A 17962-nucleotide genomic window follows, 5' to 3' on the forward strand; every position below is an offset into this window, starting at 1 on the left:
GGCAGCTGAAGAGCAGCAGCTGCTGGCCGGGAGTCCAGCTCTGAAGGCAGAGCTGCAGCCAGCATCAGCACGGAAGTAAGGATGGCATGGTATGGTATTGCCACCCTTACTTCTGTGTTGCTGCCTGCAGAGCTGGGCCCTCACCCAGCAGCCACCACTCTCCAGCTGCCCAGCTCTGAAGGCGGCCGCACAGAAGTAAGGGTAACAATACCGTGACACCCTAAAATAACCTTGCGACCCCCACCCCGCAACTCCCTTTTGGGTCAGGACACCCAATTTGAGAAACACTCGTCTCCCCCTTGTGAAATCTCTATAGTATAAGGTAAAAGCACACAAAAGACCAATTTCACGGTCCGTGACACGTTTTTCATGGCCATGAATTTGGTAGGGCCCCATCTATGGATGATCATTCTGATATTTGAGCCAGGTATTTGTTGAATTAATCTATTCATACATACTTTCCTGCTTGCTATTAATTATATTTTGAGTTTTTCAGAGATGCTTCTAATTGAGATTCTTTTTGGATTAGGTTTTACACCACTTATTCTGGCTGCAACTGCTGGACATGTTGGTGTAGTGGAAATTCTTTTAGACAAAGGTGGAGATATAGAAGCACAGTCCGAGCGCACAAAGGACACTCCACTTTCACTGGCATGCTCTGGTGGACGCCAAGAGGTACAAATATCTTGCTTACTATTTCTTCTATGGGTTTTGAGTTGATGTGTAAATTGCTGCATTCATTTCTTGTTCTTTACCCTTAAATTAACGTTTTCATTTTACAAAGTCTTTAAACTTCAGGAATCAGTAGCTGATTTTAGACCCTCTCTTGTCCCAGGAGAAGACAAGGGAATTAACTTTGCCTTGGTTATACAGCCCCACCACTGCAGCCCTTCACTACAGATTGGAGCCATCCTTCTATCCAATTTTCCCTTGTAATATAGTCTGTGAAAATCCTCAGTTGGATGGGGGAGGAAAAAGGCTATTAAGTAATTCAGGGTACCAAGTCAGTCCTATCTTGCAGCCTCTCCACCCCCATAGTAAGTGAAGAGGCATTCTTTGCGGTACTCCAACTCAGAGTGAGATCAGGACCAGAAACTAAACTTGTCTTACACATACACAGCCTTCTAGAACACTAACACTAGACTAGCAGTAATTTCCATTTTGACTTGTAAGTAGATGCAATGTAGAGCTGACGCACAGAAGGTAGAACTACTTTTTAAAAGACAACTGAGTTTTTCACTTTCACATCACTTCTAAGATGTTCAGCCTTACCTGCTTATGATGTCAAAGGCAGAGAAACTTGGAAGAAAATACGGGAAACTATAGTAACACAAATGCGCACATGAAAAATGCAATGATTGCAGGAGATGATAAATGTAGTAATTGGCAAGAAAATGAGGAGACTTGTAAAGGGGAGGCGTGAGTGGGAGAAATGCCCTTCCTCTGCCATTCCATCACCTTCCTTTAACTTTCATAATGATTTGGACATACTTATACTTTTTGCTGGAAAGATTGTGCAACACAAACATAATCAAAATTGGCTTAGGATTCACTTTTTCATTCAAGCTGTGGGAGGCACCACAAGGGAAACCCTTATAAACTTCAACTATATCGGACTTCCTAAGGACTAAATGCAAGAAGGTTCTTGCTCCTTGTCCCTGTCCCTCATTGGGCTGTTTCATGGCAACGTGCTAAACAGGTCTTGTTCCTACATCTTATGCTTCATTAAAAAACAAATTAAGACCCTCTAGCCCTCATGGAGGCAGTGGCTATCTTAAGTGCAGACTGGCAGCTTCTGCCTGAATGTGCAGGCAGCCTAAAACAGCACCTCTAGGAGGTGCAAACTCTCGCTGTTCTCGAGATGTTAGGGTGTCAGCTCTGAACCCTAATGGTGATGACTTATATGTCAGTGTTTGGAACTCCCTGATGATTAAAGCTTACAAGAAAGAATGGTGAGTATATTCTGAAGATCCCCATGGTCAGTTGTCCGTGACATCTCATTCTAGCTTCATAGGTTGGTAGAACTTACCTCATGTTCAGAGAAGTGTTAACATCATTCTCCTCCACCCCCAGTTTGACTCCTGATGTCATTCATGAGCTAGTGAAAAATAGTCAAGGGAAACTAGGGACCTTTCCCTCTGAGGCTTCAGGACATACCTTCTCCAAGCAATGGTTTTAAAAATACCGGAGGGTGGATTGACCTTCTTTCCTCTCCAAGGGATCAGGGTGCAGGAAAGAATTTTTTGTAGTATCTGGCCGGTGAATCTTGCCCATATGCTCGGGGTTTAGCTGATTGCCATATTTGGGGTCGGGAAGGAATTTTCCTCCAGAGAAGATTGGAAGAGGCCCTGGAGGTTTTCGCCTTCCTCTGTAGCACGGGGCCATGGGTCACTTGCTGGAGGATTCTCTGCTCCTTGAAGTCTTTAAACCACGATTTGAGGACTTCAGTAGCTCAGACATAGGTGAGGAGTGGGTGGGTGAGATTCTCTGGCCTGCGTTGTGCAGGAGGTCAGACTAGATGATCATAATGGTCCCTTCTGACCTTAGTATCTATGAATCTATGAATCTAAACAGGATATGTCCTAAATCTTAGACCTCCATTCAGAGAAATAGATTCCCTTAACAGCTTGTAACTTCAGTTCGGTAAAGTAATCCTTTTGGAGGAAAAGTGCTGCATTGGCACAACCCACACAGACTGTTTTATGAATAGGATTAACTGCTGGCTCTAAACAGTGAATAAGTAAAATTAAAGATCCTACAGGGTAACCTCATCACTCGCTAGCCTGCCTGCTGCCCGGGGAAACTGTTAATACACTTAAAGTTTTGAATGTGTGTTAGCCATTATCCAGGAAGTAGCAGAAAATTGTTAAGGCCCAGTGTGTCTTTCACACTTTTTTCATGCTGTACATTTCAGGTAGTTGACTTGCTGCTGGCCCGGGGAGCAAATAAAGAGCATAGGAACGTGTCTGACTATACACCGCTAAGCCTTGCTGCATCTGGGGGATATGTCAACATCATTAAGATCCTGCTTAATGCTGGAGCAGAAATTAATTCAAGGTAATGTACTCTCAATGTCATAGACAAACTGCAGTGTTGGACAGATATTCCACCGTTGGTTTTATATCAAGGCATAATTTGGAGCTTGGCGTGCTTTCAAATCTCCCTGCTAAGTTTGCACTGTTGAAATGTTATGCTTTTTCTGAATGGATACCTTTAGGGAAGCTGCTATAGGTGATCTCCTGCCACCCAAAAAAAAAAAAAAAATCCCTAAGTGTTTAGGTTGCTCTTGAGCCTGCATTAGTGCGGCTTATGACCCTGTGTACGTACTCCTTTTCTCCATATTGGGATCTAGCACTTTGTTTCCAGTTGAACTAAATAAGGGAACCAGCCAAAGCTCACAGTGGAGCATGTGTTCTTTTGAAGCTTTTACATTTCAGTGACTCTGGGAAGAGGAAGGAAGGAAGAACTAAAACACATAGGTTTGTTGTCTGTTAAGCAACCTGTGTTCATGTATTGAAGGAAAGTTAACTCATTTTGTATCATCAAAATAGGTTGAAATGTGGACTTGTATAGATGTGTGTCTTTCTGATTTAGATGCAGGCCCTGTGAACTTTTTATTATTTAAATGGCTTAGAATTAGTACAAATACATACTTTAGCAAAACCTATTTCTTCTAAAAGAGAACACGTTCTATTAGTAGGTTTTAAACTGCAAATTTCCCATATCCTGCTGGTTTTCAATAATCTGTTTTGAATTACTGATATTTTAGCTCAGTATGTATACTTTACTGTAAAATGTTGATATGTACTTTGGTTCCAAGAGGATTCATCTAGTTCTGTGGTCTGTAGTTAATTATTTTCTCTCTCTTTAGGACTGGGAGTAAGCTAGGCATTTCTCCTCTGATGTTGGCTGCTATGAATGGCCATGTACCTGCAGTGAAACTCTTGCTTGATATGGGTTCTGATATTAACGCGCAAATTGAGACCAATAGAAATACAGCCCTCACCCTGGCCTGTTTCCAGGGCCGAGCAGAGGTGGTCAGTCTCCTATTGGATAGGAAAGCCAATGTTGAACATAGGGCCAAGGTAAGCAAACGGACTAGCTTTCTCTTCAGATTTATTTTGGGCAAGTGAATCTCTTTATGATTTGTCAGCTTCCTTGAAGTTTCTCTTTTAATATAAATCTTTGAGCTCATTTGCCGATGTTTACTTCACTGATTTAAAAGCAATCCCATAGAATTGATGGCCATATATTTGATCACTCTTGTTCAAAGCATCTCAAAATGTTCTTTAAGAAATCTCTACTACTCACAAGGAACTGTAAAGCATAACACTTTACCAAAACCTCATTATTCTTAGCCTGGAAATCATCACATCCAGAACATTTATAAACAAAAGCTAGTGTGCTAAAGATAATACCCAGTCTATGTTCCAGCTTCTGTCAGAGTATCAAACTTTTTTTCATAAACTGTGAAATAATCATTATATGTGAAAAACAAATTTGATTACTTACTAGTGGCATTCATCTACTTTTTCCAAAACAGCTAATCCATACTTTCTGAATGGGAAGCAAAATAGGTCCTGACTATTTTTGGTCTTTAAAGATCATGAGATTATAATTTCAAGGTTAACATGACTAATGTTCATTAACAGAACACATGGGAATAGTCCATAAAGCAGAAAAGGAATGTAATATTGTTTATATTTTGACAATGATGCACAGATACAGCTTGCTATTATATGCACTCAAGAAAAATGGTTTAGATTAAGCCTTTCATCTCTTTTAGGTGAAAACTGTGGTCTTAATATTGAACTCATGGTTTAAATACTGAGAGTTCCTGTTTCTAGGACATTCCGTGGGCCCCATTTTTCAGTACACTGGAACAGTTTTGTGCCTCATTCCTGTCACAAAGCAGTCCAAAAGTCAGCGTAGGCTGACACTTGGATTTCACCAGCACAGGGGAATTTTTGATAAACCCTAGAGCTGCAGGTTTAGCATCTTCTGTGCCCCCTTTCCTAGCTGCTTGTGCTGGAAATGTGACTGGGAAAAGGGTATGTGGCCAGTGTTCTCTTGTGCCCAGCTTCTGCAATAACCACTTGGGGATGTTGGCAACTGGTCTAAATTAGAACATCCTGAGCTGGGAACTCGACTGATATCAGGACAGCCCCAGTGCCAAAGGGAATTCAAAGGTGGCATGGAGCCACTTGTTTGACCCCCTTCTGTGCTGAATGCTCCCTGTTTGCATTTGGACTTATATTTCCCTCCGGTTTAAGGAATACTTTTGTTAATTACAAGCTTTTGCTGTTGGGATTAATATCTGATGGGGTTTTGTCATCCATTTGTCTGGTCCACTGTAAAGCCTAAGGCCAAGATTTTAAAAAGTTTGCCTGGAGTTAGACTCCTAAATCCATAAATAAGAGGCCTGGTTTTTAAGTGCTGAAACCCTTGAAGGCACACCCAGACTATATTTTGCATCAATTGCATATTTTGTAACTAGTTTTTTTTTTTTTTTTTTTTTCCAAACAGACTGGTCTTACGCCTTTGATGGAAGCTGCTTCTGGAGGGTATGCAGAGGTTGGAAGAGTTCTCCTTGATAAAGGAGCAGATGTCAATGCTCCACCTGTGCCTTCCTCAAGAGATACAGCTTTAACAATTGCAGCAGACAAAGGCCATTACAAGTTCTGTGAGCTCCTGATTAATCGGTGAGTTATTTCTTATTTCATCAGTAACACACTTGTTCTGTCATAGAGACCCTCTGTGGATAGAATCTCAGAGATGAGGAATAGAGCTTAAATTCTGTATTTAAATTGCTTGACTCTGATTTAGAGATTAATGTAGATGGGAGAGATAAGTCCATAGCTCTGTTTTACTCTATGCATCTAAGTGTCTTTTTAGTTTATGCTATAACTTAAATAGCAAAGGATTTCCCAGCATAAGTTTAGTTTTCCAACTCACCACTGAAGATTTCAGTGATGGAAAATACGAACTTAAGTGCAGTTTGAACATCCACATTTTTTTAGTAACCTTTTCTATATGTCAGACGTGTGCCCTGTGACCTACATTTGTCTTTTTAGGGGAGCACATATTGATGTTCGTAACAAGAAAGGAAACACACCGCTCTGGTTGGCAGCTAATGGTGGTCACTTTGATGTAGTGCAGTTACTTGTGCAGGCAGGAGCTGATGTGGATGCGGCAGATAACCGGAAAATTACACCTCTTATGTCAGCATTTCGTAAGGTAAGTTAATAAGGCAAATTTTGATCTCATGTTTCAACACTGAACACTTTCAAAAACCATTTTAAATTGAAATGGGTAGTCTTGAAAGTGTCAGGAATACAACACATTTTTAAGGTAAGTATATTCTGAAGAGTTTAAATCACTGTTTCAATAGAGGGCTAAAATATGGCTCAACACACCTGACTTTTGAGGGGTGACCTGCTTCAGTTTTGTGTATTCATCAGAGCACACTCCCCAATACAGACTCCGTGGCCAACATGCTTCTTGAGCAGTGGGACCCTGCATTCCAGCTGCCTTAGACCCTGGTACCAGTACCACAGCTGTCCCAATTGCCTAGTAGCTTAGACATGTTACCCCAGAGTCCACCTGGCTGTGGGAGCTCTGGTTTCTTGTTAAACTCTTCCAGAAAAACATGGCAGGAAAGCTAGGAGGAACACAAGCTTAGCAAAAGAATTCATAGAATATCAGAGTTGGAAGGGACCTCTGGAGGTCAATTGCTTAAGCACAGATAATTTACTCCAACACAACACAGTAGAGAGTTGCAAGTCTTTCACAACTAACGCACAAACCTGAATGCAGTTGTCCTAGGGCTGATCTCACCCTGTCTGAGAGTCCTGGATTTGGTAAGCATCCATAGGCTAAGCATACCTTCCCTCCTCCTTAGCCAGGTGGTCTTGGATGTGGTGGTGGTGGTTACCCCTTTGACTCAGAGAAACACTCCTTTTTCTGGTTTCAGAGTAACAGCCGTGTTAGTCTGTATTCGCAAAAAGAAAAGGAGTACTTGTGGCACCTTAGAGACTAACCAATTTATTTGAGCATGAGCTTTCGTGAGCTACAGCTCACTTCATCGGATGCATCGATGAAGTGAGCTGTAGCTCACGAAAGCTCATGCTCAAATAAATTGGTTAGTCTCTAAGGTGCCACAAGTACTCCTTTTCTTTTTACTCCTTTTTCTGTACGTCAGCCATGTGTGCCCAGGCGCTAACTTTCCAAAGAGCCAGGGGGTGCTCAACCCCCGACTCTGCCCTGGCCCCACCCCCACCTCTTCCTGCCCCCGCTTCACCCCTGTCCTGCTTCTTCCTACCCAGTTCCGCCCCCTGCCCAGAGTGCCACGTCCTCACTCCTCTCCCTGCCCAGCCTCCTGCGTGCCACAAAACAGCTGATTGCAGCAGGTGGGAGGTGCGGGGAGATGCTGATCCACAGGACCTGCCGGTGGGTGGGGATGGGAGGGCATGGAGGGAAGTTGATGGGTGGGCTACCGGTGGGTGCTCAGCACCCATCATTTTTTTCCCCATGAGTACTCCAGCTCCGGAGCACCCACAGAGTCACCACCTATGTACCTCTTTTTCCCCATTTGCTTCAGACAGGGGAGTTCCAGGCTCCAGCCCCCTCCCCATCAGCTTCTGTGTAGAGACAAATTCAAAGTCAATGCCCCTGTTAGTGGGGAAAACCCATTGTTCTAGTATGGGAGAGTCATTCAATGCTGTTGTCCCTAGATTGCTCTGTCATAGCTTCTCAAGCATAATCTTTCCTCTAGGTATTAAGCCCCTTTTACAAATTGGAGGCAGTGTGACTTTGTGGACAGAACACTGAACTGGGACTCAGGAGACCTCAGTTCTATTTTCACTCAGGCATTGGCCTGGATAAGTCATTTCAATGGAGTGCTGCAGTTTCCCCATCCATAAAATGGGACTAAGAGTGCCTGCCTCCTTTGTAAAGTGTTTTGAGATCTTCTAATGAGAAGTGTGTTTATAAGAGTTAAGTGATATTCTTATTTATAAATCCACAAAGGAGGCTACACACAAAGTAGAGCCCCAATGCAAAACGGAGTACATAGTTTGACACAGATGCATCCCCCAGGCTCTCAAAAATTGAGCTTATTAAATTAATTTAAAAAAAAAAGAATCTCTCCCAACATGTCTTGTCCTTTATCTTTTAGACTGGAAGCTATTTGGGGAAGGGACTATCTTTGTTACTGTTTTGTACACCACTAAGCTCATTGTCAGTACTTTACAAACACTAATAGATGTTTTGGTACTTGGCAACATTTTATTTTAAATTACCATTTCAGGTTTTAGCTTTATAACTGTCATGTCAGCTAAAATTGCCATCCGCTCACTTTCATATTTATAGGACACTATAATTTTATTTTATTTTATTTCATTTTACAGGGTCATGTGAAAGTAGTTCAGTACCTTGTGAAAGAAGTTAACCAGTTTCCTTCAGACATCGAGTGCATGCGATATATAGCAACGATAACTGACAAGGTGAGTTTAATTGACTTTTTGAGAATTGACTTAATGCTTTAAGGATATTTAAAAATACGAAGGTGACCATACCCAGGTCTTAACAAGTTATATAAAATTGAAACCACACGTTTTGAATGTTAATAACATGTTTCATATTAAAAGTTTGGTGCCCAAATGGTAGATCCAAGGCCATTTAAAGACTGAATGGATAATTGAGCTTTATTACTACTATGTGAAACTTTCTCTTCCCACTATTTGTTATGTGGCCTTTGTCTTGCCCAGAGCACCACCAGGTGCTTCTTTCTGAGCATATGTGAAATGCCTATCTTTAACTCTTAAAATTCTGGAGCTAAAAAATTTCTTTGTGGAATCTTAAAATACATATATAAATTTATTTCAGTTTTTATACAGCAACTTATTTAAATCTTTCCATCATGGGTTCATCACTTTTTTCTCTTAAATCAGATTAAAATAATGTTAACAAATCTAGTTATAGAAAAATGAAAAACATTCAAAAGTCAGGTTACAGCCAACTATTCTGTCACTCTCTATCAGAGTGAGTCATATGTAATTTAGTTATTCTTCCTTCTACTTCAGAACAGTAGAGGATTATGGGGAAAGGCCAACAGCAAAACTTTAATTCAATTTTATTCTTGGTTTTTAGGACCGTTTTTTAAATACTAAAGTAATGAAGGAACGGGGACCAAATTAACATAAATTTATTCCTAATTTTAAAAACACTTCATACCTATTAGAGGAACTTTTCAGATGTTCATGAAACTTTATTCCTCCCAGTTTGGGTAATGTGCTTTCTTTATTGCAAAGCTATCTTTTAAAAAAAGCTACTTTACAAATGTTAGCACTCTGTATCTTAGCATATTGGAGTATCATAGAATCATAGAATATCAGGGTTGGCAGGGACCTCAGGAGGTCATCTAGTCCAACTCCCTGCTCAAAGCAGGATCAATCCCCAACTAAATTATCTCAGCCAGGGCTTTGTCAAGCCTGACCTTAAAAACCTCAAAGGAAGGAGATTCCACCACCTCCCTAGGTAACGCATTCCAGTGCTTCACCACCCTCCTAGTGAAAAAGTTTTTCCTAATATCCAACCTAAACCTCCCCCACTGCAACTTGAGACCATTACTCCTTGTTCTGTCATCTGCTACCACTGAGAACAGTCTAGAGCCATCCTCTTTGGAACCCCCTTTCAGGTAGTTGAAAGCAACTATCAGATCCCCCTCATTCTTCTCTTTCGCAGACTAAACAATCCTAGTTCCCTCAGCCTCTTCTCATAAGTCATGTGTTCCAGCCCCCTAATCATTTTTGTTGCCCTCCACTGGACTCTTTCCAATTTTTCCACATCCTTCTTGTAGTGTGGTGCCCAAAACTGGACACAGTACTCCAGATGAGGCCTCACCAATGTCAAATAGAGGGGAGCGATCACATCCCTCAATCTGCTGGCAATGCCCCTACTTATACAGCCCAAAATGCCGTTAGCCTTCTTGGCAACAGGGGCACACTGTTGACTCATATCCAGCTTCTCGTCCACTGTGACCCCTAGGTCCTTTTCTGCAGAACTGCTACTTAGCCATTCGGTCCCTAGTCCATAGCAATGCATGGGATTCTTCCGTCCTAAGTGCAGGACTCTGCACTTGTCTTTGTCGAACCTCATCAGATTTCTTTTGGCCCAATCCTCTGTGTCTAGGTCCCTCTGTATCCTATCCCTACCCTCCAGCGTATCTACCACTCCTCCCAGTTTAGTGTCATTTGCAAACTTGCTGAGGGTGCAGTCCACGCCATTCTCCAGATCATTAATGAAGATATTGAACAAAACTGGCCCCAGGACTGACCCTTGGGGCACTCCGCTTGATACCGGCTGCCAGCTAGACATGGAGCCATTGATCACTACCCGTTGAGCCCAACAATCTAGCCAGCTTTCTGTCCACCTTATAGTCCATTCATCCAGCCCATACTACTTTAACTTGCTGGCAAGTTAGTTGTATGTTTGGCTCACTGGTACTTCTAATCGTACCCTTTAAGAGCAAGCTGCAATAATTAACTTCAGATTTTCAGGATTGTTTTAATAAAATAACTCTTATTCTTCAGGAACTACTGAAGAAGTGTCACCAGTGTGTGGAGACAATTGTGAAGGCTAAAGACCAGCAAGCTGCAGAAGCAAATAAGAACGCAAGTATCCTGCTGAAGGAGCTAGACCTGGAAAAGGTGAGTGGCGAAATCTGTCATCTTAGGTTAGTTCTTGGCTACTGCATCTGCATATGGCAACTTTTTCTTGCAGATGTGTGTAAACTTACAGGTTTTCCCTACTTCAAATTTGTAACTGCTACAAAATATAAATTAATGATGTTTTTAAATATAAAAGGAGGATTTGGGGATATGTCAGTAAATAGATAATTAACCCAAAAGGTGGCTTTTAGAAACCCCTTTGGTTGTACTGATTTTTTTTTCCACCCAACTTTGGCTTTTTTGGGACCCGAGAATTTTTCAGGCAGGGACCAGGGGGCCTGGCAGCCAAGACCACCTGACCTCTATGGCAGCAGGCCTGCAGGGAGCAGAAGGATGCACACCCTGAATGTTAGTCCCCCCGCCAGACAGAGCCCCCTCCTTATCCCTGCCCTTCAGCACTGCTCCAGGACTGAGCTCAGGATGGGCTCTGGCCAGCGGGGGGAGGTCAGTACTCACAGGGTGCAGCCTTCCACTCTCCTCCTAACACCCCTTCCCTCAAACCCCCTCCGCCGCCCCACACCCTTCAATGTGGCTCATCTGCTTCCTCTGCACAGTGGGGAGTAAAAAGGGCAGGGAGCTGGAAGGCTTCTTCAGCTGCTATGTAGTGAGTACCTCTGCATGCTGTGAGGACTAGGCACTCCCCCATGCCACTGTTGCCCTTTGTTAGTTTGTTTTTACAATTATCACCGTTTCTAAAAAATGTTGACTATACACCGATAAATTCCCATTAAATTAACAAAAAAAATTAAAAACCAAAATTGAACTCTTATTTACATGTCACAATTCAGTGGATTTGGCATCTCTGCCTGGCTGCAGCTAGCATATACTATAATGATGAAATATTCTATTTTTCATTCATTGCCTGTGTGAATCTCCATTATAGAAGGTGCATGTGCCCCAAGTGCACAAGCTCAGCTCTGTTTGAATAGTAGTGTCTCTTGGGGCTGCAGTGTGCAACCTGGATGTTCTTGCACTCCTACTTCAGAATATCCAATGCTGGACAGCCCCACCCACCATCCAGCCCTTCTGACCTCCATAGGCAACAAGTTGGAACTCGTTTGTGTCCATAACTACTCCCACTAGTTCCTTTTAGGAAATTTCAGGCTTGTTACTTTTTTGGTTAATTAAGCTGTTTGCCAGCGTTTTGCATTACTCTGTACTTTAGTTGGATGCAGAATGTGAAAACATGAAGGGTCTTCAGTTAAAACTGTTAATATATATAAAACAATATCAGCTTGTTCTATGACTTTTATCTTAAAGCAGACCTTTGAGCTGTCAGATCAGTTAAACAGAGTTCAACTGGATATGAGACTTCAAAAGAATTACTCCCATCCCCATGTGCTGCAAAGTAGTGCAATCAGTGACTGAGTCAATAATTAACAGTCATCCATTTGATAATGCTGCAGTGCCCAGAATAGCATTATGGGGTGCTGGGCTGCATTAGGGACTTTTTTTGTACAGGAGAGTGAAAGTGGAGCTTTTGACTCTTTACAATAATTAACTCACCATGTTATTTTTCACAAGAGAGAAGTTTTACCAAATTCCATTTTTACTAATTATCTTTAGCCTCCTTCTGTCGCATTAAATTTCATTTGGTTATTTTTCACTTCATCTGCTAACCTACAGTTTAGTGTTGTTGGTACTAACTGCCTCATTGTACCAAAGAACACATCTCTATCATTCTGGTTGCATGCAGCTTGGTGACTGATTTTTCTTTTTCCTTGATAAGTCTTATTTTGAAAACTGCAGTTCCATCTAGTCCACTACTTCTATTTAATTTCTGTTCATTCTGCTGTCATTGTCATGGCTTTTCTGCATAATGATTCAGGTCATAACGGAATTTTTCTTGATTATCTACCCTCAGACATTTTTTCCATTGAAGCCCTGAATTTGTAAACATAAGAGAATATTAATCTTTGGTATTAATGCATGGTAGAACTACATATTAATGCTTTTCCCATAGTCAAGAGAAGAGAGCAGAAAACAGGCTCTTGCAGCTAAGAGAGAAAAGAGAAAGGAAAAGAGAAAGAAGAAGAAAGAGGAGCAAAAAAGAAAACAAGAGGAAGATGAGGAAAACAAACCTAAGGAAACTTTAGAGCTGCAAGAAGATGATGATGAAGAGGAGAATGATGATGAAGGTGAAGAATATCTAATGTTTTTACTATTCTGTGGTGGGAAAGCACTTGTTGGATTGTATAAATGTTTCTAAATCCTTCTTGGTGAAAAGCTATTTTAGGTGCCATTGTTTTCTTCATACTGGAAAGGAGGAGCAGTTAGTCAATAGGTTTATTCACTCTGAATATTCTTCCTACATATCTGCAAGAACTCAATGTAGAAAATATTTAAAATGTTTAAGAAAGTATTACTCTTGGGGGAATTCTGCACTACTGCACATGTGCAGAATTCATGTCCCCTGCAGATTTCTTTGCTTCCCTGCAAAAAAATGACTTTCTGACAGGAAAGCAAAGGGAAGGCCAAGAGCGATCATGTGCTCTTCCACAGCAGTGCAGGCATGTTGTTTCCGGTGCTAGGAGTATCCGGCAGGGGCTGGGAATGCCCTAGTGGCTCCTATGCTGCACTGGACTCTGCTGCTAATCCTGGCTGGGCTGGAGAGGATGGGACTTGCTCTTCCTCTGCAAGAAGTGGCCAGGGCCAGGTTTATGGCAGAGTCAGACCCACCTCCAGAAACCTCCCCCAGCTGCAGGAAGTTCCGCGTGCGGCCCCCCCCCCCCCCCATGTCCTGCCCCATCACTCCTCAGCCACAGGGCTCACTGTGCGGACAGCTACTCCTCTGTGCATTCAGGCTCCCCCTTCCCCCCCCAGGTTTCACCTTCTGCATCCAGAGGTGACCCCCCGATGAGCCCCCTTCACCTAGACACCCACCCACTGAACCCCAGCTAACTGCACCCTGACCAGCCCCACGCCGCTATACCTGGACCACCCCAATGAGCCCCCAGACCCTCACACACACAGAACCTCCCATCCTGCCGAGCCTAACCTCTGCATCCAGAACCCCAGTGCCCTCACCCAGACCCCCCCCACCAAGCCCCAACCACCTTCACCTGAACCCCACGACAAACCCCTGTGCATCCAGATCCCCCCGTGTCGACTCCTACCGTGAGCCACCTGAACCCACATTGTCCCACACAGAACCCTCTTACCCCCAAACCTGAATCCCCCACACACTAAGCCACTCCACACTTGGATCCTGCTGGGCTGAGCCTACTTGCCCACACCTCATGCACCTGGCACAGAGGGACAGGGCCTCAGGGTGTTTCTGAGGCAGGCCCAGCCCTTGTGCTGTGTCAGCATCAGGAGCAACCTCACCACCGAGTCTGTGTCCCCAGGTGGGTGGCTACAGGGTGATCTCCGATCTCCATGCAGCCAGTGGCATGTGCTTCCCCACTGCCATGCCGGAGCCTCCACATTTAGTTACTAACAAATAAAATGTGTAGAACTTTAAAATATTGCGCACAGAATTTTTATTTTTTTACACAGAATTCCCACAGGAGTAAAGTATATTCTGCCATTGTTAAACGCCTTCCACTATGAAAATGCACATCTGTACTAATGATAGAACGGAGCCTTTTGTATGTGTAGTGTGTGTACATGTCTCAAATTTGTGTTTTTGAGGAAGTCTTAATGGCAGGCTGACTATATCAATTGGTTCTGTCTACAATGCTCACTATAGCAGGAGTAGCGTTGGTGTACAAAGCAAAAGTCATGGAAGTATAGCTTTTAAAATTTTAGGCTTCCTAGGCATTGTTTTGTACCCTAAATAACTTATTTTGGGATTTTAGTGCAGATAGTGCAGATTTTAGTGCTTGTTCTGTGCTAATCGTGAAAGATTTGAGCAGGAATGATCTTTTTAAAACCTGACTTGACTTAGATTTTTAAAATGTCTAATTTCCCTTCAGGGAGGGTGAAATATTTCATCCTTGAAGAAAGGAAAGCTCTTGCTGAGTTTAATTGTCTGGCCTTTTGTGTCACTGCAGTGTTTCAGAGCTCCTGCTCTGCATTAGTTTCCCATGCAACTGTCATTGTTCCCAGTGAAACTAGTTCTGTTGTTACCATCGTATCCCCTCAACCACACATCAAATCTAGGATTTTTAAATCACTAGAATGGCTGAATTCCTTACTCTAGTGACAGCTAACACAAATGTAACTTTAGTTGTAATTTTCTTAACAAGTAAGACTTTTTTTATATTAAATGTTTTATGCTGTATGTTGACTTTTTTTTCCCCAGTGGAGCAAGAAGTTCCTATAGAGCCTCCGAGCGCAACCACTACAACCACAATTGGAATCTCTGCAACATCAGCTACTTTCACAAATGTCTTCGGGAAAAAGAGAGCCAATGTGGTAACAACCCCTAGCACAAATAGAAAAAATAAAAAGAACAAAACGAAGGACACTCCTCAAAATGTGCAGATAATTTTGCCAGATCAGCATATATCTCTAGCACAGCAAAAAGCAGATAAAAATAAAATAAACGGAGAGCCAAGAGGTGGTGGTGCAGGTGGGAATAGTGATTCTGATAACCTGGATAGCACAGATTGCAATAGCGAGAGTAGCAGTGGAGGTAAAAGCCAGGAGTTGAACTTCACTATGGATACAAACCCTTCTGGTGATAGGGGATATGCCTCATTACTGCTCCCTTCTCAGGAAGAAAAGACAAGCACCTCAGCTTCAAAAATACAAACAAGGTGAGTCTTCAGTTACTCTACCCTGCCCTCTCATGACTGCTGCTTGGTCTGTCCCATTGTGAATCTGTTTACTGCTGCTTAGATTTTACAGAATGTGGTCAATCTCCTCACCTTGTGGTGCTGGGATCCAAGAATTCTGCTTTGTTTAGTTTTGATTCTGGACCAGTTGGACATGACTGAAAGTCAAAACAATCCAATGGCTCCTCAGTAGCCTGTGTAAAATAAGTTGGAGGTTCAGTCCAGTTCCTGTGAACATGTTAACCACACAAAATACACTAATTGGCATTGACGGTGTTCATATTGCAGAAGCTGTGGTCTAAATAGGGGCATTGAGAATGAAAAAAAAAATTGAGAACTGTTTTAATTGATAGTTTTGTCTAACCTCTTAAAATTTATGCTCTGCAACTACTTTAACTACTTTTATTTTATAGTCTGTAATCAATACATATCTGTTCCCAGACTTGAAGGTGACGCTAATCCCAATTCATTATCAGCAAGTTATAAATCTGTGTCCCTGCCTCTGACCTCTCCAAACATAAAGCTGAACCTTACTAGTCCAAAAAGAGGTCAGAAAAGAGAAGAAGGCTGGAAAGAAGTGGTTAGAAGGTAATGGGTTTTAATTCTGTGTTTTCAAATTATGTGTAGACTTTTTTTGATTTATAAACTGTGTACTTACACAGAACATTCAGCAGAGTTAGCGTGACTGTAATGATTTATAGAAGCCCTTCTTCCTTTGTGCTTGCAGTGCTTTGCAAACAAATGACAATCATTATGGGTGGTAATTACAATTCAAAAAGCCAAACATGGGATCAGTATTTTACAGTAGGAGTGGGATTCTTCCCAGGGCCTGACTCTAATCAGAAGGAAACACCTGCAGGGAGGGGGAGTTTATTCTAGCTCTTCTTTAAGTGGTGAGGAATAAGCCAACGCTCCATTGGTAAAAAAGGAATACAGCAGCAAAAGCTCTGACACACTTCAGTTTCACATGGGATCCCTCAAAGATTGGTAGGTGTCAATGAAGATCCACAGGGAGGTGGACAACGGACTGAGACATGGTGCTTATTATGTTGACCCACATTCTGGCTGCTGATTCTGCTCCAACTCATTCATGATCCTAAAATAGACTTAGGAGCATGGTTATATAGTTCAAGAGCTTCAGCTTCTGAAATGGCAGCTCCTTCCTCTTCCTTGAAAATGTACATAATTTTGTTACATTGGGTGGCTTGTGGCCGTATTTTAGTCATTCGTTCTGTCTATATGTAGCTGGAAATTGTTTAAATTTTCTACCTTTTTTTTACTCGCTTTGTTGAAGTGAGATAAGCATGAAAACATAAATCCTAAATTTTTGCATTTAGCCCTGACTTAGCGTCTCACATTCTGAAATGCAGGATTTTGACTAAATGTCCTTTTTAGAGCATCTTTTAGCTTGTGTACATGGAACACTGTTTTAGAGAGGACTTGAAGTTTGAGTTATGGGGAAGCTGTCTTTTTTTTAGCAAATGAAAAATCTATGCAATTAAAATCTAAGATAAGTTCCAACCTCATCAGTTCACACCAATTAAAATGTGCGATTTTCCCATACTTTGGTGATTGTGTATGTTCATAAATATTGTTCCCTTTTATGAGATGTGTATGATAGTCATAGATTTTTCCCTCTCCCCCCCACCCCCAAACTTGGTGAGTTGTGAAGGCATGACACTGTAAAAAGGCAGATAGCTGCCTTTACCAGGGCTGCACACAGACCCAGTGGTGAGCTGGAGCCGGTTCGCGCAAACCAGTTGTTAAATTTTGAACCAGTTTTAGAACTGGTTGGTAAAAATTGTTACGACTCCCTGAGCTCCCGGCCAGGGAGGCTCCCCCGACGCCTCCCCCCTCTCGCAGAGCCTCAGTATACTTCGCTGCCAGTGCTCTGGACCGCTCCTGGGCAACTCTGCAGCTCCTGCCGCTTTGAGCAGCATGGTGAGGGGTAGGGCTGCGAGCTCCAGCGGGCCGCACAGCATCCGTCACGCTTCCCTGAGCAGCATGGTAAGGGGGCCAGGCTGGAGCTGGGAGGAAGGGTTGGATAAGGGGCAGGGAGCAGTTGGAGGGGGCGGAGGTTCTGGGGGGGGCGGTCAGGGAACGGGGTGGTGGGGGATTGGGTAGGGTGTGGGAGTTCCGGGGTGGGGTCTGTTGGGCAGGACTGGTGTAACCACTAGGCAGACTAGGCGGCCGCCTAGGGCACCAACTGGTTGGGGGCGCTAAAAAGCGGTGCCCCACAAATTTTTTTGAAACAGTGGAGCACAAGGCTGCTGCTGCTCCTTGCCTCCCAGCTCCAGAGGGGCTGACAGTGGCGCGGCCAGTCCCTCCCACCGGGGGAGCAGCCGGTGGCTGAGCAGGGAAGGGGAGGGTCTAGCGCTAGCAGCTGTGCCGCCTTGCCTGTGCTGCGGGCCAAGTCGGGTTGCCCCTGGGGCTCTCAGCAGCAGCTACTGCTATGAGCCCCGGGGTAGCGGGGAGCCCAGCTCAGCCCGCAGTGTGTGGGGACTGGCTGCC

General features: G+C 43.1%; 1 protein-coding gene across 12 annotated transcripts in view; it reads left to right on the forward strand.

Annotated features, from left to right (window-relative positions):
* The window catches only part of LOC311524906 (ankyrin repeat and KH domain-containing protein 1), a gene marked incomplete at its 3' end in the record, with an annotated part of 207119 nt that overhangs the window by 169102 nt on the left and 20055 nt on the right, over positions 1-17962 (forward strand). For all 12 annotated transcript variants that reach the window (XM_084636533.1, XM_084636541.1, XM_084636539.1 and 9 more), the window contains 10 exons: positions 530-675; positions 2915-3057; positions 3872-4085; positions 5527-5702; positions 6075-6237; positions 8409-8504; positions 10593-10709; positions 12694-12868; positions 14977-15433; positions 15893-16039. In XM_084636533.1, coding sequence (XP_084492659.1) covers positions 530-675; positions 2915-3057; positions 3872-4085; positions 5527-5702; positions 6075-6237; positions 8409-8504; positions 10593-10709; positions 12694-12868; positions 14977-15433; positions 15893-16039 — 1834 coding nt within the window. The remainder of the gene's footprint in view (positions 1-529; positions 676-2914; positions 3058-3871; positions 4086-5526; positions 5703-6074; positions 6238-8408; positions 8505-10592; positions 10710-12693; positions 12869-14976; positions 15434-15892; positions 16040-17962) is intronic.

Source organism: Lepidochelys olivacea (genome assembly GCF_965140295.1).
Source record: "Lepidochelys olivacea isolate rLepOli2 genome assembly, chromosome: 8".
Lineage (NCBI taxonomy): Eukaryota > Metazoa > Chordata > Testudines > Cheloniidae > Lepidochelys > Lepidochelys olivacea.